The 20,961-nt window shown below is 46.3% G+C and overlaps 2 protein-coding genes and 1 pseudogene across 4 annotated transcripts; all 3 read right to left on the bottom strand.

The window, feature by feature from the left end:
• Positions 1–437: 437 nt before the first annotated feature.
• On the bottom strand, positions 438–10,640 carry LOC120680808 (annotated as a pseudogene). The gene is made up of 12 exons (XR_005677794.1): positions 9,901–10,640; positions 5,772–5,899; positions 5,420–5,560; positions 5,122–5,208; positions 4,830–4,983; positions 4,608–4,667; positions 3,865–4,293; positions 3,492–3,787; positions 2,821–2,950; positions 1,988–2,552; positions 1,527–1,733; positions 438–896 (listed from the first exon to the last, which is right to left on the bottom strand). The product of XR_005677794.1 is annotated as a pentatricopeptide repeat-containing protein At5g04810, chloroplastic-like (transcript).
• A 687-nt stretch (positions 10,641–11,327) lies between these two features.
• On the bottom strand, positions 11,328–12,535 carry LOC120683266 (casparian strip membrane protein 1). Its single transcript, XM_039965322.1, has 3 exons — positions 12,092–12,535; positions 11,856–11,979; positions 11,328–11,754 (listed from the first exon to the last, which is right to left on the bottom strand). The coding sequence occupies exons 1-3, from the start codon at positions 12,460–12,462 to the stop codon at positions 11,539–11,541; spliced, it is 711 nt and encodes a 236-aa protein (XP_039821256.1). The 5' UTR covers positions 12,463–12,535; the 3' UTR covers positions 11,328–11,538.
• Positions 12,536–13,232: 697 nt separating this feature from the next.
• LOC120682139 (probable serine/threonine-protein kinase BSK3) lies at positions 13,233–20,200 on the bottom strand. Of its 2 annotated transcripts, none has more exons than XM_039963894.1 (12): positions 20,086–20,200; positions 19,807–19,967; positions 19,089–19,309; positions 17,980–18,115; positions 17,662–17,795; positions 17,477–17,582; positions 16,845–16,930; positions 16,132–16,320; positions 15,665–15,829; positions 15,122–15,235; positions 14,570–14,857; positions 13,233–13,737 (listed from the first exon to the last, which is right to left on the bottom strand). In XM_039963894.1, the coding sequence occupies exons 2-11, from the start codon at positions 19,886–19,888 to the stop codon at positions 14,612–14,614; spliced, it is 1,479 nt and encodes a 492-aa protein (XP_039819828.1). In that variant the 5' UTR covers positions 19,889–19,967; positions 20,086–20,200; the 3' UTR covers positions 13,233–13,737; positions 14,570–14,611. The 2 variants fall into 2 exon arrangements, with proteins under 2 accessions (XP_039819828.1, XP_039819826.1); XM_039963892.1 differs by having other exon boundaries at positions 13,233–13,731.
• Positions 20,201–20,961: the final 761 nt, after the last annotated feature.

Below are 20,961 nucleotides of genomic sequence, written 5' to 3'. Positions count from 1 at the left end.
TAAAGAACGAGATTATGGGAGTTGTTGCGCTTTTGCCGTATCACGTGCAGTTTCTCCTGTAGGAACAAAAATATTGCTCCCATCATCCAGCTGAAGCTGGACACATAGACCTAACCTTCCACCTTCCAACGTCAATCAAACACTGCACTCTGCCGGATTTTCTATTTGCCACAATGTTGCAAAATCTCTCTAAGAAAATGCATATGTTACTTCAATTTTTTTTAATGTATATGCAATTTCTTAACCCCACCCCCACCCCGAAGGAAAACTCACATGGAATTTCCACAAATAAAAGAAGAAAAAAAGAAACACATATTCGATATATATAATAAAGGTTTATTCGGCGAATTATTTATGAAAAGGACATTCAAGCCACATAGTATTGCACTGCAACCACAATTAAGATTTTCCTTGCAAGAATTTATGGTGCAAATGAATTCAGAAGGGCAATGCAGTAAGCAAGCATAAATAGCGGGCATAAATGAAGCACTGTTTTATCTTGTGGCAAGACTTGAATGTGGGAGGCCACTTTCGATTCAATGAAAGATACCGGCCAGCTAAGATTCGCAGCTCATATCACACACAAGCGCACAAACACACACACCAGTCTCAAGAAATATAATGCCGTCTTGTGCAGGCAGGCATTCAAGTGACCCGGCTAGTAAAAGTTCTCAGCTTGGACAGGGGCGAGCAATTCCAAGCTCACACTGAACCGGTCTGTGCTACGTTAAGGCTCATTTGATTGAAGCTGCTGTACTGGAAGATGCCAAACCTTAAATGAGAAAACAGTCATCATGTATCACTTGATTGGAGTTGTACTTCAGTTTCAAGAGGGAATTCCTCCCATTCAATCGCCACACAGGCTGCATTAAAGCAGAAGCCACGAATCTAAGCTCCTATTTTACCATGTGTAAAATCATTAGAACAAAGACAAGGATCCACACACATTATCTAGCAAGTTGGTTTAACATCATGTTTAAACTCCTATTTTACCATGTTTAAAATCACCAGTTGGTTTTCGCAGCACGCATTTCAGCTAATCAGCTCATAGCTTATCAAATGAAGAGAAGAGGTTGCAAACTGTATGTACACTAGTATAACGTAGTACTGTCCTGACCAAGTGTAGTTACGAGTTCTGCGCTGAGAAATGCTCGCTCAATGCCAATGACAGAGCCACAGAGGTGGTAACCAACCGTAGCCCCACAAACCCCTACTCCCGTAGGTCCTAGTAATGTCATACTATGAAATGAGTGCAGAGCCCTTCTTAATTTCTTATTATGGCTGGTACATTTGACATAGAACAACACGAAAGACAGCCAAGAATTTCCTTTTACAAAATGTTGCTCCAAGTAACTGTACAAAAACCCTACCTGGAACAGATATCAAATAAGCTAAGTAAAAATATAGCTTAGCCTGATTTTCTCCAATCACACAAAACTGAACTTAACTCATGAGTCAGGTTGCACTAGAAATAGCAATAACAAGAATGAACTAGTCAATATCTCAAGAGTATAGAGAATATTTACCTGTACTACGAGTCATTGATCTGTACAGCAACACACATAACTGAGTGACCTTCATCTGTTGCATTGACAGCCTGTGCCTTCAGCCCCAGCAGAACAGTTACTGAGCGTCTGCAACTCTTGAGGAAATGCCGCAGAGGCCAGACAGCTGAGGCTTAAAACACGATAAGATTCAAAACCCTCCTCTTTGGCAGTCCACAAGCAAATAGCCTGTACAGTGGATACATAGGGCTTCGTCAGAAACACTATCAATTTGAAAATAGTTTTAGCTGTGCCCTGGAACAAAATTATCAGAAACTCCACAAACTGGCAATTAGTGATCAATATTGGCGGATCTTTCAAACATGATTGCTACAAGAACTTACAGTAAATGTAAATCCATTCATGATAGGCATACTAAATTACTATGTATCTAAGGTCACAAAAAGTTTGACATATCGTAAGCACACATGTGCGCAGCATACCTTGATGGCTTAACTCTGGCCCTGAAGCAGTAATGAAGGATTGCAAAAAGGTTAGCACTGTCTCAATATTATGTCAGTGGTCACCAATATCATGATCTTCATCATTGTCACTAAAGTCTGAATCACTGCAAGACTCAGAATCTCCATCACTTACAGAATTTGAAGCCTCCAAATTTTCTGATGAATTCCAATCAGGCGGAAATATTCTCTGAAGTGCTTCTGTTAGTGCCCCTCCCGTCCTCTCGATCTTGTGAAGCCATTTTGACCAGTGAACAGCTGTTCGCAGGTCAACAGTCAAATCATTCTCATACATTTCCCTACAGACACTCAAGATTCCTGTGTAGGTGCTTCCCTCCATCACAGTTGCCCTCGAGAGAAGTGAGGTCACCAAGCAATGATAAGCAGCCTCATCAGGCCTAAGCCCAGCCATTTTCATCTCCTCGAAGCATTTCAAGGCTCTATCTGGTAGTGACACCCTAGCCCAACCTTTAATCAAGGTGGTATATGTCTTGACATTGGGTTTCAATCCAACATCTGCCATTTCTTGAATCACATTTTCTGCTCTCTACAATAAATAGTTCAACAAGAGGTTAACAAACAGCGTGCAACAAAGGCTAGGATAAATACTTTCACATTCATAACCTTCCAGTAAGAATAACATGAAGCCGTGCAGGCACATTATACCAATGCAGGGCCATACAAGCATTGTGCTCGGCTGCCTTAAACAACATCCATTAATGTGTATCCCATTGCATCGTACTATCACTATCAGGCTATGCCCAGCTCTGTCACCAGAAACTAGTAATAAATATTTTGATGAAAAATGGGCATACCTGCATGTCTCCTGCTTTGCAGCAAGCATTTATGTAGGATGTATATGTATGGATGTTAGGAGGAACTCCATCCTCTTTCATTTGTTTCATCAAATCTGCTGCCTCCCAGACATCTCCTCTCCGAGCCCAACTGCACAGAATATAAGTGATGATACAAGAAAATACAATCTCTAACAAGAATTTGAAAAACTATTAGTATTCCAAGTAATAATATGGCTCAAGTAACAATGAATCAACATGAAATGAAAAAAGTGCCTGAGTTGCTGAGGTAAAATCTTTATATTTCGTCCTTTTTTAAAACATTTTTCATAAATGGGGCCCATAGGGTAATAATATCTGAAAAAGGACCCTTTTGCCTGACAACCTGACATTTGGCACCGTAATTGTTGCCTTGTAGGATCCTGCAAGTCAAACACAGAAGAAAGCGCCGAAGGTCACAGCGATATGCTATTCTACAATTGCACCAAATGTCACGATGCTGTGCAAAAAGGTCAATTTTCAAAATTGTTCCCCAAGAGGTGTACATGTAAAAGAAAATGTTAAAAGAGATTGAATTGTAAAGATTTCCTTTTACTGAGGCAGTAAAAAAACTAAAAAATATTCAGATGCCATAAGACTGGATAGAAATGAAGTTAACTGGCCTTAACTAATGTGTTTATATTAGTACGTACCCATCAATCAAAATATTATATATGAATGTATTCCTTGGTATCTTTTGAAAGCTCATCTCTCGTGTGACTGCTAAGGCGCTTTGCATCCTTCCTGATTTGCAACAGGCTCTGAGCAATGTTTCATAAATGTACACATCAAGCTTTAAACCATTCTCTTTGATTTTGGTGAAATACTCGAAAGCCTTTCCAATATCTCCAACAGCAGCATAACCTCTCATAATGATAGTATATGTGTGCTCATTTGGTGCAATGCCAACAATAGACATCTTGTCAAGCACAGAAACAGCTCTTTCAACCTGCGAGCACACAAAAAAAAAGGTTCATGCCAGAAGTAAGTCTGAGTGAAGAACCTAACATGCAGTTGAAAATATACCTGGTGCTTTCTAATTAGCCCATGGATAAGAGCATTGTAAGTCATTACAGTAGGAGCACAGCCACTTCGCCGCATCAGATCAAGGGTATCCAGAGCCCTTTTCATATCTCCAGCAACTGCAAAACCTTCTATGATAGGCCTGAATGTTCTATTTGATGCTTGCATTCGTTCCTTCTGCATTTTTTCAAATATGCGAATAGCACGATCCATATTTCCCATCTTACAAAATGCCTCTATCAGCAAATTGTATATGGCACGATCAGGCTGCAAACCTGATTTTAGCATGTCCTCAAATATGCTAAAAGCATTTGCAAAGTCATGCAAATGGATAAATCCATTGATCAGCATAGAGTAAGTTTTGTTGTTATGTTTGACACCACATGATTCCATTTCTTTGCTAATAGTTAAGGCTTTGGAAACCTTCCCAATCTGAAAGAGAAATTCCAAACCGGCATCAGTTATTGTTTTTCATTCAAACATGTGCACAGAGTATGTACAAACAATATAAAGCTTCAAGATCAAATGATTCGTCAAACAATTTTATGACCTCACAGTTTAAATCAAAACTGCACGTGAAGTATCTTATTTTGTCAATCACCTTCCATTGAAGTTTCCAAGAACTAGTCTAATAAAGCTACTTTGATGCATTGACCCAAAAAGGAAAATGATAGAAGAAAAAATGAAGCATATTCAGCACGATGAACGGGCTGCAATACATGAGAACATACAAGAGATGAACAAACCTTGACATACAGGTTAATAAGACAACCATAAGATATTATTGATGGTTTGAAGCCACACTCCTGCAAAGTGTGAAAAAAACATCGAATCAGATTGGCCAATACAGCACTTCATTCCCCTTCCATCCCATATGAAAAGCCTCAAATATATTGTAGGTTAAGAAGGTGATCATAATAAATGAAAAGGCAATTCTTTCTTTTGAACACATGGAATGTCTTCCGTACCTTCAGCCTTTCGAACACAATTAGACATTTCTTTTCATCCTGAACGATAGTATATCCATGCATCATACTGTGATAAACATCAATAGGAGCATCAATTCCATCCGCTTCCATTTCACGGACCAGCTCTTCAGCTCGATCCATATTCCCAGATTGGCTGCAAAAGTACACTATCTGAGTGCTTTAACATAATCTATTGGTAAACAGACAATGTAGCAATCATTTTCGTTATAGCTGTATAATTTTTCCCTCAAGTTTACGATATTTATGAATCTGGTATCCAGTAACTACTAACCAGTGAGCATGTATAATGTTGCTATATATGATTCCATTCAGAGTGTCGAGCTTGGTCTTAGCTTCTTTGAACAAGTTGTCTGCAGATCTTCCAGAACAAGGTAAAACGATTAGCAAGAAACCAAGGGTACTGAACTACTGATACGAGAAAGACTAGAAATGAAAAGACCGAGTATCATATATGAAAGGACAGTTGTAGCTATATCAGAATCCTGGAATAAAGAATGTTGAGTACCACATAGAGCAATGCTGAAGTAAATGGGGGTGGGGGTGGGGGTGGGGGTGGGGGGAACACTCACTGAGCATCATTGATTTTGGCATATCCTGCGATAAGGATACTATAAGTAACAACTGTCAGTTCAAGGCCCTCAGATTTCATTTCCTCAATGCATGAAAGTGCACCACACATATCTCTAGCAACTGCATAAGCGTGAACAAGGCTGCATGAAATGAAGTAAACTTAATGCAGGAGACAAGCCAGCATAGAGACATTGATAGAGCTCATTTGCCAGTCATTCACACACATACACACATATGATATAGTAAATTAAAGAAAAACTGACAGAGGTGACTTAGGACAAACCTAGATGGACTTATATTTGTGATCGGAGGAAGTTTCAAACAACAGGAATGAATGAACGATGCACCTACCTTGTGAAGACAAATGCATTGGGTTCTATTCCTCTTGCTCTCATGTTCTCAAATGTTGCACGAGCATGATGCTTATCACCTCGCTTGGCATAATACACAACCATCAGACCAAATTCTCTCCTTGATGGCTGAAAATCAAGATAAAAAGAGACTATAAGTAATGCCACATTGCCACCAAAAGGAAAACCTTAAAACTATGAGACAACTCTATATTCTGATCATAAACTCCAAAGGAAAAAAATATCAACCTACATATTTTCCCCCTTCATTTGGAGCCCTGCACACTTAGCGAAAGAGCTATGGAACTTTTGTAGGAAGGGACTTGTTAATATTTAATACATGACTACTAGATGCCCAAAAAAAACAACATTGCAACCAAAACATAATTGTTCACATAAAACAAATTAAATGACCACCAACTCCAGTGTTGGAGTATATTGAGCCCTTGTGTATAGAGGCCCATCTAGACGCCCATGTATAGGATCTATATATACCCACCCATCTAGGGTTGGAGATATATACTAATTTTCCCGTCATTATGGTATTAGTAGATTAGGTTTTCCACCTCTCTATTCCAGCCGCCAGGGCTCCCCTGTTGCGCCGCCGCCGGCCAGCATGGCCGGCCGCCGGCTCCTCCTCCCCCTCCTCTCTCCTCCTTCCCTTTGCCTGGGTGTCCACTCAGTTCGGCCTCACCGTTAAGGCCGTCCAGTGTGACAACGGGCGGGAGTTCGTTCGATAACTCTACCTCCCGGTCTTTCTTCCTGTCTCGGGGTGTTCAGCTGCGTATGTCTTGTCCGTATACCTCTCCTCAGAACGGCAAGGCTGAGCGGATGATTCGCACGACGAACGACGTCGTGCGCACCCTTCTGATCCAGGCTTCTCTCCCCCCGCGCTTCTGGGCTGAGAGCCTCCACACCGCCACCTACCTGCTCAACCGTCTTCCGTCCACTGCTTCTCCTGCTCCCACTCCACACCACGCTCTTTTCGGTACCCCTCCTCGCTACGACCACCTTCGGGTCTTCGGGTGTGCGTGTTACCCTAACACGTCCGCCATCGCTTCTCACAAGCTGGCGCCCCGCTCGACTCGTTGTGTGTTCCTTGGGTACTCCCCTGACCACAAGGGGTACCGATGCTTTGACCTCACCTCTCGCCGCGTTCTGATCTCCCGACACGTTGTCTTCGACGAGTCGGATTTCCCTACTCCACCTCTTCCACACCATCTCCTGATCCCGAGCTGGCGTCCCTGTTTCCGACTGACCTGGTGGTCCAGCCACCGTTACCTGTCTGTCCTTTTCCTGCAGGTTTTCCCGGCGCACCGGCACCACTTCCTATGATCCCTGCTACGCCGAGCGCGGCCCCGGTACCAGCGGTCGTGCCACGCGCGGCCCCCAGACCTCCGGCCGTGCCGCGCGCGGCCCCGGTGTCTCCCGCTGCGCCACGCGCGGCCCCGGTGCCTTCCCCTGCCCCTGCGCGGTACGCTCAGCCGGTGCAGGTGTACCGGCGTTGCTCGGCGCCGACCTCGGCGCCGCGGCGGTACGCTGAGCCGGTGCAGGTGTACCAGCGCCGTTCCGCGTCGACACCGGCGCCGCCACCCGCTCCGGAGGCTCCTGCGACGCCGACACCGGAGCCGCCGCCGCCGCCGCCTCCTCCGGCTCCCTCTCGAGCAGAGCCGGAGGTGTACCACCCGCCAGTCGTCCATCGGGATCCTCGGCATATCCATCCCATGGTGACTCGGCGGATGGCGTCCCAGGCCGCGACTCTCTCCGCTACCGAGGGAGAGCCGCGGGTCTCTCCGGTACCCTCCTCTGTCCGCGACGCCTTGGCGGATCCTCACTGGCGTCGCGCGATGGAAGAGGAGTACGCGGCTATTCTTACCAACTAGACGTGGGACCTCGTGCCGCGTCCGTCTGGTTGCAATGTGGTGACTGGCAAGTGGATCTGGACGCATAAGCGTCGGGCTGACGGCACACTGGAGCGCTACAAGGCTCGCTGGGTTCTCCGGGGGTTCACTCAGCGGCCTGATGTGGACTATGATGAGACTTTCAGCCCGGTCGTGAAGCCCACTACGGTGCGCACGGTCCTCTCGCTTGCGCTCTCGCGCACTTGGCCAGTGCACCAGCTGGACGTGAAGAATGCATTTCTTCACGGCTCTCAGCCTGCGGGATTTGTGGACTCGAGTCGTCCGGATATGGTCTGCCGGCTCAACAAGTCTCTCTATGGACTGAAGCAGGCTCCACGGGCTTGGTACTCTCGGTTCGCCACGTTCTTGCTGACACTGGGGTTCACCGAGGCCAAGTCTGACACGTCTCTCTTCATCTACCGCCGTGGGGATGAGACGGTATATCTGCTGCTATATGTCGATGACATTGTGCTCACAGCTTCCAGTCAGCAGTTGCTTCACAGTGCCATCTCCTCTCTGCAGTAGGAGTTCGCTATGAAGGATCTTGGTCAGCTCCACCACTTCTTGGGCGTCACTGTTGAGCCTCGCCCATCTGGTCTTCTTCTGCACCAGCGGCAGTACGCCCTCGATATTCTGGAGCGGGCTGGGATGACTGATTGCAAGCCCTGCTCCACTCCAGTCGACACTCAGGCGAAGCTGTCTGCTGATCAGGGTGATCCGGTCGCTGACCCTACAGCCTACCGGAGTCTGGCCGGCGCTTTGCAGTACCTCACCTTCACCAGGCCGGACCTCACCTACGCTGTTCAGCAGGTCTGTCTCTACATGCATGATCCCCGGGAGTCACACCTTGCTGCGCTGAAGCGTCTCCTCCGATACGTCCGTGGCACTGTGGACCTCGGCCTGGTACTTCACTGCTCGTCCTCTGCTGAGCTGGTGGTCTACACAGACGCTGACTGGGCTGGCTGCCCGGACACTCGTCGCTCCACCTCCGGCTACACCGTCTTCCTGGGCGGCAACCTGGTCTCCTGGTCGTCCAAGCGGCAGCCGGTTGTCTCCCGCTCCAGTGCCGAGGCGGAGTACCGGGCTGTCGCAAACGGCGTGGCGGAGGCGTCCTGGCTGCGACAGCTCTTGGCGGAGCTCCACAGCCCGCTCGCCAAGAGCACGCTCGTCTACTGCGACAACGTCAATGCCGTGTATCTCTCCACCAACCCCGTTCAGCATCAGCGGACGAAGCACGTGGAGATCTACTTACACTTCGTGCGCGACAGAGTCGCCATCGGCGATGTTCGGGTACTCCATGTCCCGACTACCTCCCAGTTTGCTGACATCTTCACGAAGGGGCTGCCCTCGTCGACCTTCTCGGAGTTTCGATCCAGCCTCAACGTAGCCGGTGGCTAGTTGTGGCTGCGGGGGGTATTAGCCCTTTTGTGCTCTACTTGTACTCTCATCTTGTCCAGTCTTGAACACCGCTGCGTCGGTTGTTCAGACTGCGGGAGAGGTGTTAGCTTTCTTGTTGTCCAGTCTTGAACACCGCTGTGCCGGTAGTTCAGACTGCGGGGGGGTGTTGGAGTATATTGAGCCCTTGTGAATAGAGGCCTATCTAGAGGCCCATGTATAGGATCTATATATACCCACCCATCTAGGGTTGGAGATATACACTAATTTTCCCGTCATTATCCAGATCTCTAACAAATCGTAGGGCAAGGTAGCAAAGTTTATGTCAAAATTATCAGGGGTATGGCTGCATGTTGCTAATACAGAGTACCTTGTGGAATAAGAAAAGGTTTCATACTTGAATTAGGATAGGAAGAATGAAATTGTTCATTGATTAATACCCGAGTTAGTAACAGAAGGAGGCTAGGCTATCTGATCAAGTTGGAGATTAAGTTTTGCTATCAGCTCATGATTGGAAATGACATCAAACAGACACCATGTAACATTGTAATTATCTCTACAACTAGGATAGGAAGATGGACATATTCAGTGTCATCCTAGCAAAGCTGATTCTAAGCAGAGCTGTCAACTGTTTAAAAGAGCCTATCAGAGCTGAGCTGGTATCCCAGCAACGTTTGCAGATGATAATTGATAGCGCAAAGACAGGAGAAGTTCACCCGTCTCTGCATTCTTCAGCATATGACGCTGCCTACACCTTGCAATTGCGTAAATGGCACCCTACAGTAAAAAGAAAATAAGCACGGGTGATAATGGTGAGGTGATCGGCGAAGCCACCTTGGGTATCCGCTCGAAAGCAGAGACGACAGCCTGCCAGTTTTCGGGCCGCGACTCCAGCACCCTCCGGAACTCGCGGCACGCCTCCTCCCTGCCCTTGTGCCACGGCAAGCGAGCCTCCCGCCGCTCCCCGGCTTCGACCCAGCGCGCCCGGTCCTCCGCTCTGGCCCTCCCTTTCCTGCCGTCGTCGAGTCGCACGGTGAGAGATTTTCCCCGGAATTCCACCCCGTCCACCTCCACCGCCCGCTCCGCCGCGGCCTCCGGGTCGTCGCCCCCGTAGTAGAGGAAGCAGAAGCCGACGTTGCGCTCGGGGTCGTCGTGGCCGCGCACGAGCTCCACCTTCTCCAGGGGCCCGAACTGGCGGAAGAACTCGGCGATCTCCGGCTTACGCGCCCACAGCGGGAGGTTCCCTACGAAGACCTTGCCCTTGTGCCGGAAGTCCTCCTGCCGCAGCGGCGCCGCCTCCTGCTCCGGTTCCGGCGGTGGCGGAGGCTCCTGTATCGCCTGGCGCGACGGCGGCGGAGGCGGCGGTGGGGAGAGCTTGCTCGACAGCCAGAGCTTGGAGGCGAGGGGGTTCGTGGGAGGAGGCGGCGGGGGTGGAGGAGAAGGCTTTGGGGGGCGCAGGCGGAGGCGGGGAGGGGCGGCGGAAGGAGGCGATGGGCTTGAAGGTCGTCCTGGGAGGTGGGAGGTGGGGAGTGGGCGAGGGAGGCGGTGGGGATCGAGTGGAATTGCATCAGCATGGGCATGGTGGTGGGCGTCGGAGTTCCCTTTTCGAATGCCAAAGCCAGGTGCAGGTGCAGTCAGAGATGGATGGAGGAGGATAAGGGTGTGTTTGGCAGGGCTCCGGCTCTTCCAAAAATAGTTCCGGCTCTTGCTCTTCAGATGGAGCGGCTTTTCTGGTGGAGTTGGAGCCGTTTTAGAAAATGTTTGGCACAACAGCTTCACTTGTTAGATTGATGTGTAAGCCGTGTAAAGCCACAATTTCATGATTTCACCTTGCCTGTGTAAGTCGCTGATAATTTCAGGACCGGCTTCACACGTGAAGCCGGTCCCAAAACAAATATTTGGAAGGGCTTCACCTGAAGCCGCTCTTGAAGCGGCGGTGAAGCCCTCCCAAACGGGGCCTAAGGCGCAGCGCCGGCGGCGACAGCAGCTCTCGACTCGAACCAGATTTGTTCTGATTTGGCCCTTGGTTTGCTCTAATGTTTGGTGCGGATCCACATTGATCTGGGCCGGGCTTCTATCGGGCTAACTGGGCCGGATTTTGCAAAAAAAAATGCATATGTTCCTTTGTTTTTCCTTTTTTGAAACTGTACTGTACTTACTTCCAGCCATTTCCATGACGCCTTTGCTGTTCATATGATTACGCGTTGAACAATTGCCCCACTTCATTTACTTGAAGAGTCAAAGAAGACCGTTGAATATACTTGCAATCAAGACCACGCTGGCTGATCGGCTTGCATTTGCAGGCAATAAATTTTAAGCTCAATGCACCAGCTACAACAATCCACTCCACTAGCCAGTGCTCACACTGGAACAAAACATCTCATAGCACAAGTACACGAAATTAGACGATTCAAGGCAGCAAAGCGCACACGTAGTCGCGAAATGGGTAGAGAGCTTCAGCTAGCATTCAGTTCAGCGTCTCCTGATGGCGAAGGCGGCCAAGATGACGAGGAATATCAAGACGAGGACGGCGAGGAAGGAGGCGACGACGCTGCCGCTGGTGCGCTGGCAGAAGCCGTGGAACTGCATGCAGATGGGCACCCAGTTGGCGCGAATGTTCCCCGAGTGCGCCAGGTCCACGATGGCCGCAGCAGCAGCAGCCGCGGCCGTCAGCATCCCCACCATGATCTGCGTGCAGCAACAATAATAAGCATACTATGCGTCAGGCAATATAATATAATCGAGTGCAAGAAATTAGAGAGAGCGAGAGAGAGTTATTAGCTAGCCACCAAGTCGCAGACGAGCAGGAGGTGGCGCAGGCCGATGGCCTGTGGGCGCAGGACGATGGCGGCGGAGAAGGGGAGGGACAGCACCAGGTACCCCGCCGCGATCGCGTTGGCCACCATGAAGAACCTGCGCGCAGCAGGTATGCACTTCAGCGATTGATCGATGCTGGGGCAGGGCATCGACGCTATCAGGTATAATATATAATTATATATCAATGCAAGCTAAGCTAGCTACTGACAGGAGCGCCGGGAAGTCGTCGAAGCGGGCGCGGAACTGGAAGAACTGGGTGAAGACGGAGAGCGTCTCGTCGGAGGTGGCCGTGGCGATGGCGGCGGCGAGTGTGGGACCGAAGGCCGCGATCCTCAGCACCAAGTCGACGAGCGCCACGCACCGGCTGCCGCGGTCGGCGCGCCGGAAGAACGGGAGCCCCGTCTTGCGAGGCGCCGCCGTCGTCGCAGCAGCAGCAGCAGCCGCGGGGGCCGCTGACGATGCCGCGGGAGGAGGCGCCGTGGCCACGGCCGGGGCCTTGCCGTGGTGGCGGGCGACGTCGTCGATGGGGATGACGGTCGCGGCCGGGGCCGGGGCGGCCTCGCTGCTGGTGCTCATCATGGCCGTTGTTGTCGCGCGTTCAAGTTGCTGCTCGCTGCTCGGATTGAAGTTGCTGCTCTATAAATCCTCTGTGTTTGCGTTTGAGTAGTGCATGGGCAACGCACAACAGAGGATTTATAGAGCTACTAGCTAGGAGCTGTACGTTTGGGTATCTGCTGTCTGTGCGTTGTGAAGTGAAAAGTTGGTGAAGAGGTTGGAAGCGGGAGGGTGTGGTGGCGTGGTTTAGGGATGGAGATAGGAGAGTGGTTACCAACTGCTATGCAATGCAAGCGCCGGGAAAAGCAGATGAGCGATTGGCCAACTCTGTTAGCGAGGCCTAGGATGGAATGTCACAGGTATCATTCCCAGCAGGTCCTTTTAGCTGCAAGCGTTGGTACGGATTCACAACACCTAAGTACCTGACATGGTCGATGACACGCAGGATCGTCGCTAGCTTGCCAAGAATCGCGTAGCCTACGGGGCCTGGGAGGCCCAGCGGCCTGCGTTTGATTTGTTGTTCGCACTTAATTTGCAGCTCAAATCTGAATCTATAACGAGCACCAACTGTGCCTGTACGCCGCACGGCAGTTACCCTTCCACAAGATCTGCGAGTAACCACACCAATACCAAATACCGACCCACGCATCGCATGAACAATCAGACACAATGCAACCGGCGCACGAATACCCACCCCCCCAAGTACTTTTTTTAGAACACCGGGTTTATATTCATAAATATTTTTTTTGGAACCCACACCCAAGAACTAGAAAATTAGCTGGAGCAGGGCCGCAAGGGATGAATGCGTCGGAGATTCATAAATGGAACAGCCCATCGAACACTGCAATTTTTCGCCTCTGCAAAGAATTCCACCATCTTCGCCAAAAATATACCAATGGGAGCTAACACATATGAAACAAAGACGAAAGAAAAACAACGCTCGCTGTACAGGTTTACACACCCACTACTAGCACGATGGACATGTACATGAGCAACCCCTTTTTTGACGTTTTCCTTGGGTTTCCTTTTTCGGCTGGACGAACCAAGAAAAAGTTTCCCTTTCTCCATTAATTTCCTGTCTGCGGTACTTATTCACCTTTGAATGTCTTTGCCATCTCTTTCAGGGCCTCTCTGTTGTCGCTTTCTTCCATATATACATCATCCTACATGAAGATATGGGAGGGACGACGTTCCAAACGCACAAAATCTGAACAAGGTTAACCAACCCTAGCCGAATTGACAAATCACCAACACCTGCTTCCATATCCAATAATACTCTGTTCAAACAAGCACCTGCACCACAACCAAAATAATGAGAAAAACCATAGTGATAATCATGCTTATGGAACTTCGCACGACTACAAAGTTCTGACAACACCATACTGGTGAACTCAATGAAATTTCAATTGACTACCACGGTCTCAACAAAGTCAAAGGGAAAAAAAAGAAGGTCCAGGGATCCTAGGAACAATGCTGCGTAGCAAAATTCACCGACAAGTGACTAGGGGTTTGAACACCGAGCACAATCCATCCAGTTCTTATTAGTAATAGATAAAACTGAAACCAGCCTCGTATTAATTAATAGGTTCCGATAAATCCCGTCTTCTTGCCAAATATATAAGAGTATATAATGACCAGTTAGTCAGATTCCAAACTTCAGAACTCAAAGCATCCAAGAAATATTCGAAGGTTTCAGGAAGGAAAGAGTTATCAAGATACTCCCTCCGTCCCAAAATATAGCAACGTAGAACGCTTAGACTTTTTCAAAGTCAAATATTTTCAATTTTGACTACAAATAGCAAAATAATCATAGAGGCTAATAACATAAAAAAATATTTTAGTATCGTAAAACCAACTATTATAACATGTAACCTTTTCTGTTTCAAATAATTTATTTTTAGAGATATTGTTGAACAAAGTTAAAAAAGTAACTTTGAAAAATCTAAATGTAGCTATATTATGGGACGGAGGGAGTAATATGTTCTAAACTAAAACAAGAGATGAAACCCTTGTCATGTCCTTCAGATAAGCAGGACATTTCCATGGTATTTAAGCAGGTTAGATCTCCAAAAAAAAAAGTGTAACCATTTAGGCAGCTAGTAAAACATTAAGATTTGTAGAAAGTATGTACCTGAAAATTATGTGCATTTTGTGACTACAAATCTGTTCGCACTCAATGCCCACTGCTGCTACTTTGCTCTAGGTTACAACCATCTTTTAGTGCTTCTTGAGCTTCATTCTCTATGCCTTGTGCTAGTAATGCTGCTGCCTGAAGATAGAATGCTGTTGGCCATGTTGGAGATATTACTAGAGCCTGCATTGCATCACTCAATGCTTCTTGTGGCATGTCATTCATCAGATATGACAGGCAGCGCCGAGCATAAATGGTTGGTGAAACCATTGTGCCAACTTCAATGAACTGCATGTTAAAGAATTGGCAAAAAAAAGATGAAGTCAACAACGGTCATGAGGTAATTCCAATGAACATTCCCATTCTATTGCCATAGTTAAAACATGGAACAGCAAAAGTTTTAGGCTATGCAACCCAGAATTATTGGGTTATGATAGTGCTTCAAAATATTAAGAGACAAATTGGAAAACATGATTATAATCACAATCAATCATGAAACTCCAATATCTCTGTTACATCCATATAAACGAGCAGAACTGAAGAGAAAGCAACCTGGGAATAACAATCAATGGCTGTAGTAAAATCCTTTTGACGAAAAGCATTGTCGCCCTTCTTCTTTGAGTTCAAAGTATCTTGCATTTGATTTGTCCACATTTGAAACGAGAGCTGCGGCAGATAGGGCATAAAGAGGATCACATAACAGCAAAGTAATATGAACAATTTGGTGAAACAAATAGGGTACAAAATCTCAAATTTCAAACTACATGATCAAGCCCCCAAAAGAGTCAGTGTAATGCAATCTGTGTAATTAACAATTATGTAGCATATGAATGGCTTTTTACACGCTGCAACTACATCAAATGAACACCATGATATTTTGCAGGATGAATTTTTGGTTGTGTAACTATTCAGAATATCTGCAGATGAACATCGTATTATGATTAATAATAGTGTTGCTCTAAGAGACTGCTGTGCATCAAAATGATTAACTGGTAAATATTATCTATGTTTTGTTGTGCATCTAATCATGTTTTGTTAAAGAATGGACAAGCAATTTTATTAATCTCTAAAGAAAAATGAATAAATGAAACGAACCTCATTTGCTGTCCCCTCGTCATCCTTGTAGCCTGTCTTTTCTAGAATTTCATGTATTGCTGTCAGATCCTTTCTGGAACAGGCTTCGGCGAGAGGGGAAAGAGGTAATGATTGGATAGATGATACACCGCCACGTGGAATGTCCATCAGTTCATAAGACGGAGTCTGCAAAAGATTTAAATGTTACATACTAGTTCAACATGATTGGAAAACATTATCTTGTGACAAGGGCTAAAATGGTCTAAATTAAACAAAAAGGCTGATAATGGCCCTTGCCTAATTCAATTATTTTATCAGGTAAAATTAGGAACATACTAAAATGCTATGCACAATGTGTGCTGATATAAATGAACTGTTGGAAGACAATGACTGAAATGGCCTACCCACTGCATAATTTTCTCCGCATAGTCATGGATAGTAGACACTATAATTCGAGCATGGTACCATTAGAAAGGGAAAGTATTCACCTCAACATCCTTCTGAAGAGGAGCCAATGATTGCACAAGTGATCTTACGTTAGGTCGCTCGCGGGGTTCATAGTGAAGGCACCTTGAAGCTAACCGCACCAGTTCCGTTCCTTCCTCATTCGAAAATTGACCCTCCAAACACGAGTCTGTAAGCATATTAAAGTTCCGATCTCGAATCAGGTCAAGGGCCTGCACATATTTGCCCCAGAGTCAGTATAGTCTTGTAAAGATGAAGAAAAAAATGAGAATTGCATGAGTGATAACAATCTTTTATCTAACAGTACTGTTTGACTTGTTGTACTTAGTTCCCAGACAGGTATGTCCATCATCATCAGACCACTCTTCCTCACAATTCAAAATAGTCAAGATGATAACCAAATCACTAGATTTCCCTTCTTATTGTCTACACACTAGATTTCCCTTGTTATTGTCTAGATAACACCAAATGCTTGCATGCAGGTTGTGGTTGATATGAATGAGGACCTCTAACCCGATATTATATCAACTCACATTGCTTCATATAGACAATAGACTGAAATATATAGACAAAGAAAGGGTACATTTCTTGCTAAATAAGCCTTCTATGGACTATGGGCTAGCTAGTCATATTCACCTTAAATTGATAGCAAATGTTGCCATACCAGTAAGTGTAAAAAAGCACTTAAAAGCAACTGAAAACAAGAACATTTCTCAAATAATCAAAGCTTAATTACATGGCTAGGAGGAATATGCTTCCCACTAAGAACATCCAATAGCATGGTCCCGAAGCTGTATATGACACTTTCAGGAGTGATTCGTCCTGCCAGTAAAACAAAAGGAGAAAAATATGAGTGGGATGTTAATGATTTGAGGTTTATGTTTATACAAAGCTAAACAAACATAATTGTGCAAGGAACGCAAAAATAAATGGTCTGTAGCTTCCAACCAGTTCCAGCCATTTATAATTTTTAAGCTAAATATAAGGCCGTTCTGAAGGACACACGATCAAAAATATGAATTTGCATGCATTATGAGGTTTCATCATCTTTTGTATCAAGTACGTCTTAGTTCGCAAATCAAACCATTAGTGTGCGTAATGTTATGCCCAAATCGTAGGACTGCCATAAAATGGTTCTAAAATATAACATAAAATAACCTTGCACTGTATTGGGATGCTCCGTCGAATTGGCAGAGCCAAATTAGCTTCACAAAGAATAAAAATGTATGATCTCGATATCTCACAGTACATGACAACATTATTAATAGTTTCTCAGAAACCCAGCGTTAACTATTGAACTCGCATTAAATGGCTATTTAACGGAACTAGGTATAGGTCATTAGAAAGTAAGAAGAGATTTCCTTTTACCAGTCCTCATGTATTCTGGAGGTGTAAAGGCTAAATTCGTACTGTAACTTTTCCCATCCCGACTGTTCTTCATGAGGCCAAAACAGGAAAGTCTAGGATTACAGTCCTGCAGCGTGTAAACAACATAACTAGGTTATAGAAAACACCGCTGACCATGTTGAAAAAGTAAATTACATTATACTTACATCATCAAACAGAACTCTGTAGGCATTGAGATCATGGTAGAGCGCACGACCCCTGCTGGTGCAGTATTCTAAAGCCTCGGCAAGATAGAGAACAACCCTTAATCTCATGGGCCATTTCATTGCTTGTGATTCCCCTGTTAAATGCACAGAACAATGTGGGGCGCATAATTACACTATCAATAAATTGCACAGACAGAAGCTAGTAGTTAAGAAATGTGATGGCATCAACCTTGTAGTACTTAGCGATGGATTTAGGAGAATGGTAATTGTTTGTAATGCTAAAAATAATTAAAACATCAGCATTTTGAAAGGACTCACAATGGAAAAGATGTTTGGCTAGCGTGTCATTGGGCATGTACTCTGCAACAAGCAATCTCTCATCACCTTCACAGCAACAACCAAGCAAATTTGCCAATCTTTTGCTCTGGATCTGGCCAACTGATCTAGCTTCTTCCTGAAGGATAAATATTTATTTCCCCAAAGGTCAGTTTCGGCATGTCTAAGTCTGTAATTCCACATCAATAAAGAGGATGCTTTCCTCTATGTATTACACTATTACATGTGATGCAAACCAAATTTAGAATGGACTAACAGAACCATACTCCTAAGTGATAAAATATCTTGTGGGGTGAGTAAAAAAATGATGTGGGCTACGCGGAGGTACTAAATACCCCACGACCTGAACAAATATGAGGAATTAGGATTTGAACCCTGGTCCGCCAGCTCTTTCCCAAGGACACTAGCCAACTGCACTAAGGCAGCTTCTCTTGTGGGGTGAATATGGCGATTTGCAAGGCACAAAAAGCACTAGTAGAAGTAGACCTGATAGAATCAATCGAAAATACAAAAAGTGCTGACAAAAGTTGATGGCCACTATTAAAGCATCACCATTCAGATGGATAAAAATGCCGAAAAGTCACCTTACTTGGCATGATTTCGTTATTGAGATGACAATATATGCATTCTAATTCTAGATATATGTGTATTTGTGTAAGCTTGCATTAACCAGTTCAATCTGAAAAAGAAGGGACCAAAGGCAAATGTTAGGGATGGACAAAATGATGGGGCTGATAGCAGCTGATATGATTGCTGTCTCACACGGCTAAACACTTGTTTATGAATGGAATCTAATAATCAAACAAAACAAAACAAAAATGTTAGGCAGATGGTAGGTGCCACATTCCATTTGCAAGTCATCATAATCCATCCAAAAGTGAAATTAAGTAAATAACAAGCATGCATATCATCTATGGAACAGGTACAAATCAACAACCTCCATGATAAGTCGAAGGCTTAGGTATGTCAATCAAAAAGTTGCAAAGAATCTGCCATTCCGACAATGACCAACCAGGTAATGAGCTATCGATTTCACCCACGACCAAATGCACATAATTAGAAAGGGTAAAAGTGAAGGCAGCGGGGGATACCAGGAACTGGCGTGGGTCAGGCCAGGCAGAGCGGTTGAAGCGCTTGACGGCGATGCGGCGCTGGGCATCGAGCTTCCCCTTGTATACCACATTGGGCGCTTTCTCGCCGTGCTCAGACACGATGTTCTCGACGGCGAACCCTGACGTAGCGAGGCGCAACTGCTCAAAGGTGAACTCCTGGAAGACCGGTAGCTCGTATGCCTCCCCCTGCTCCTCCGTCACTATTATATTATGGAAAGAAGAGGAAAGGTGTTCCGCTCAAATAAGTCCGAATCCCATGGAAAAGGTAATCCGCAGGCCTAACAAAAACCCATTTCCAGCCTTAATCACTACTACTAGGTATGAAGTAGCATCGAAATCCGAAACGGTTACTCTAGGGGGGGGGGGGGGGGGGGGGGGACTCGGGAGTAGTTAGTGTGAACACGGAACTGCAGATATCAGCAATCGAACTGGAATGGGGTGGAAGAAATCAACAAGCACTCTACTCAATCTAACAACCTTCCAAATGCGGATGGGGCAACCATACGCGAATCCAAACACCCAAAAATCCTACAATCTCGCGGGGGAAACACTTACTCCAGATAAGAAAAACAAAATAGGGACATATAGCAAACGCCAAAAAAAGTATTATGGTGTATATATCTGGGAGATGGAAAACCAGGAGGCGCCATAAATAGAAAGAGCCAAGCAGACATGGGAGGCGGAAGCATCACCCCACCAGCATCAGTGTTGTCGTTGGTTACGCCGTTGCGCGGCGTGCGGCAGCAGCAGACGGTGACCCTGGACACGCAGGCGCCCATTTGGATCCAGCCGAACCCGGAGACGGAGTAGGAAGAAAGGGGAGGGGGGAAAGGAAAAAAAAAAGAGTCGGAAGGCAACCTGCAGGTGAGCAAAGAGAGCAGCAGGCTGGGAAGTGAGAGCGGAATTCCAAGCGCGCTCGGATCTGAGCACCGAATCGAACTATGGAATGGAGGTGGAAGCAGCAAGCGGCTCTCACCTGCGCCGAGCAAAGCGAAGCGGGCGGGACCGAAGCGGCGGGCGCAGAGGAGGGAGACGGCGGGGGCGGAGTTGTTGGATGGGATCTCTCGTGCGTTACCTCCTCTCCTTTTTTTTATAATACGTATCTGAATTTCTAGGCAAGGAAAACGTATAAGTAGGCGTACAAATACAGAGACGTACGGGGAGGATACACGAACAGCTGCCCCAGCCGAACTGTGCTAAGGACCCGACAGAAAATAAAAATTACACTGAAGTCTCTGGATCCAAAGCAAGCCGAAGGCACTCGTCGTCCTCGTCGCCGGCCGCCGCCACTGAAGAAGACGCCGGGCATCACCTTGAGCAGAAAGAATCCCATCGCCCACTGGCTTTGAAAGGAGTCGAAAAAGACACCCGTCGCGAACGGCGGGATGAAGCCTTCGGCGGTCGCCCATCGACCGAGGCCGAGCCTCGACCCATCCTGCTCCTAGATCTGAACTCGGCATCGAACCCCGCCGTCGAGGGAAGACCGAGGCAGATCCAGCCAGCCACCTTCCACAGCACCCGCAGCACATCCCGCATCCTTGAAGCAAAAGGGCAGGAGCAACATCTCCTGAAGGACGACGAAGATCCAAGCCCGGACTCCTGTACAACAGCTCCCAAACTCGCTGGTGGCACCAGAGTTGTAACACCCCTGTGTTAATCCTAGCGCTAATCACATGTTTTATCGTTAACTATGGTTAAGTAATGACATTAGCTTCCTCATGACTGTTGTTATTACTTAAACCTCGCAGGAATTTGAGCACGTTTTTCTCCCTAATTCAAACTCTAAATCAACTTTCGCCCAAAACAAAAGTTGTAGATCTTCTCTTCTTCTACAACTTCTATTTTGACCAAA

Source organism: Panicum virgatum, chromosome 7N (assembly GCF_016808335.1).
Source record: "Panicum virgatum strain AP13 chromosome 7N, P.virgatum_v5, whole genome shotgun sequence".
NCBI classification, from domain to species: Eukaryota; Viridiplantae; Streptophyta; class Magnoliopsida; order Poales; family Poaceae; genus Panicum; species Panicum virgatum.
Note: the sequence above shows the minus strand (reverse complement) of the source record. Positions and strands in the feature narration are given on the sequence as shown.

Coding starts and splice junctions, on each gene's coding strand:
- LOC120683266 (XM_039965322.1), bottom strand. CDS start 12,462: ATGATGAGCACCAGCAGCGAGGCCGCCCCGGCCCCGGCCGCGACCGTC. Junction 11,980..12,091: donor GACGACTTCCCGGCGCTCCT/GTCAGTAGCTAG, acceptor TGCTGCGCGCAG/GTTCTTCATGGTGGCCAACG. Junction 11,755..11,855: donor TCCTGCTCGTCTGCGACTTG/GTGGCTAGCTAA, acceptor TGCTGCACGCAG/ATCATGGTGGGGATGCTGAC.
- LOC120682139 (XM_039963894.1), bottom strand. CDS start 19,888: ATGGGCGCCTGCGTGTCCAGGGTCACCGTCTGCTGCTGCCGCACGCCG. Junction 18,116..19,088: donor CTGACCCACGCCAGTTCCTG/GTATCCCCCGCT, acceptor TTTATCCTTCAG/GAAGAAGCTAGATCAGTTGG. Junction 16,321..16,844: donor AGCATATTCCTCCTAGCCAT/GTAATTAAGCTT, acceptor AAATATGTGCAG/GCCCTTGACCTGATTCGAGA.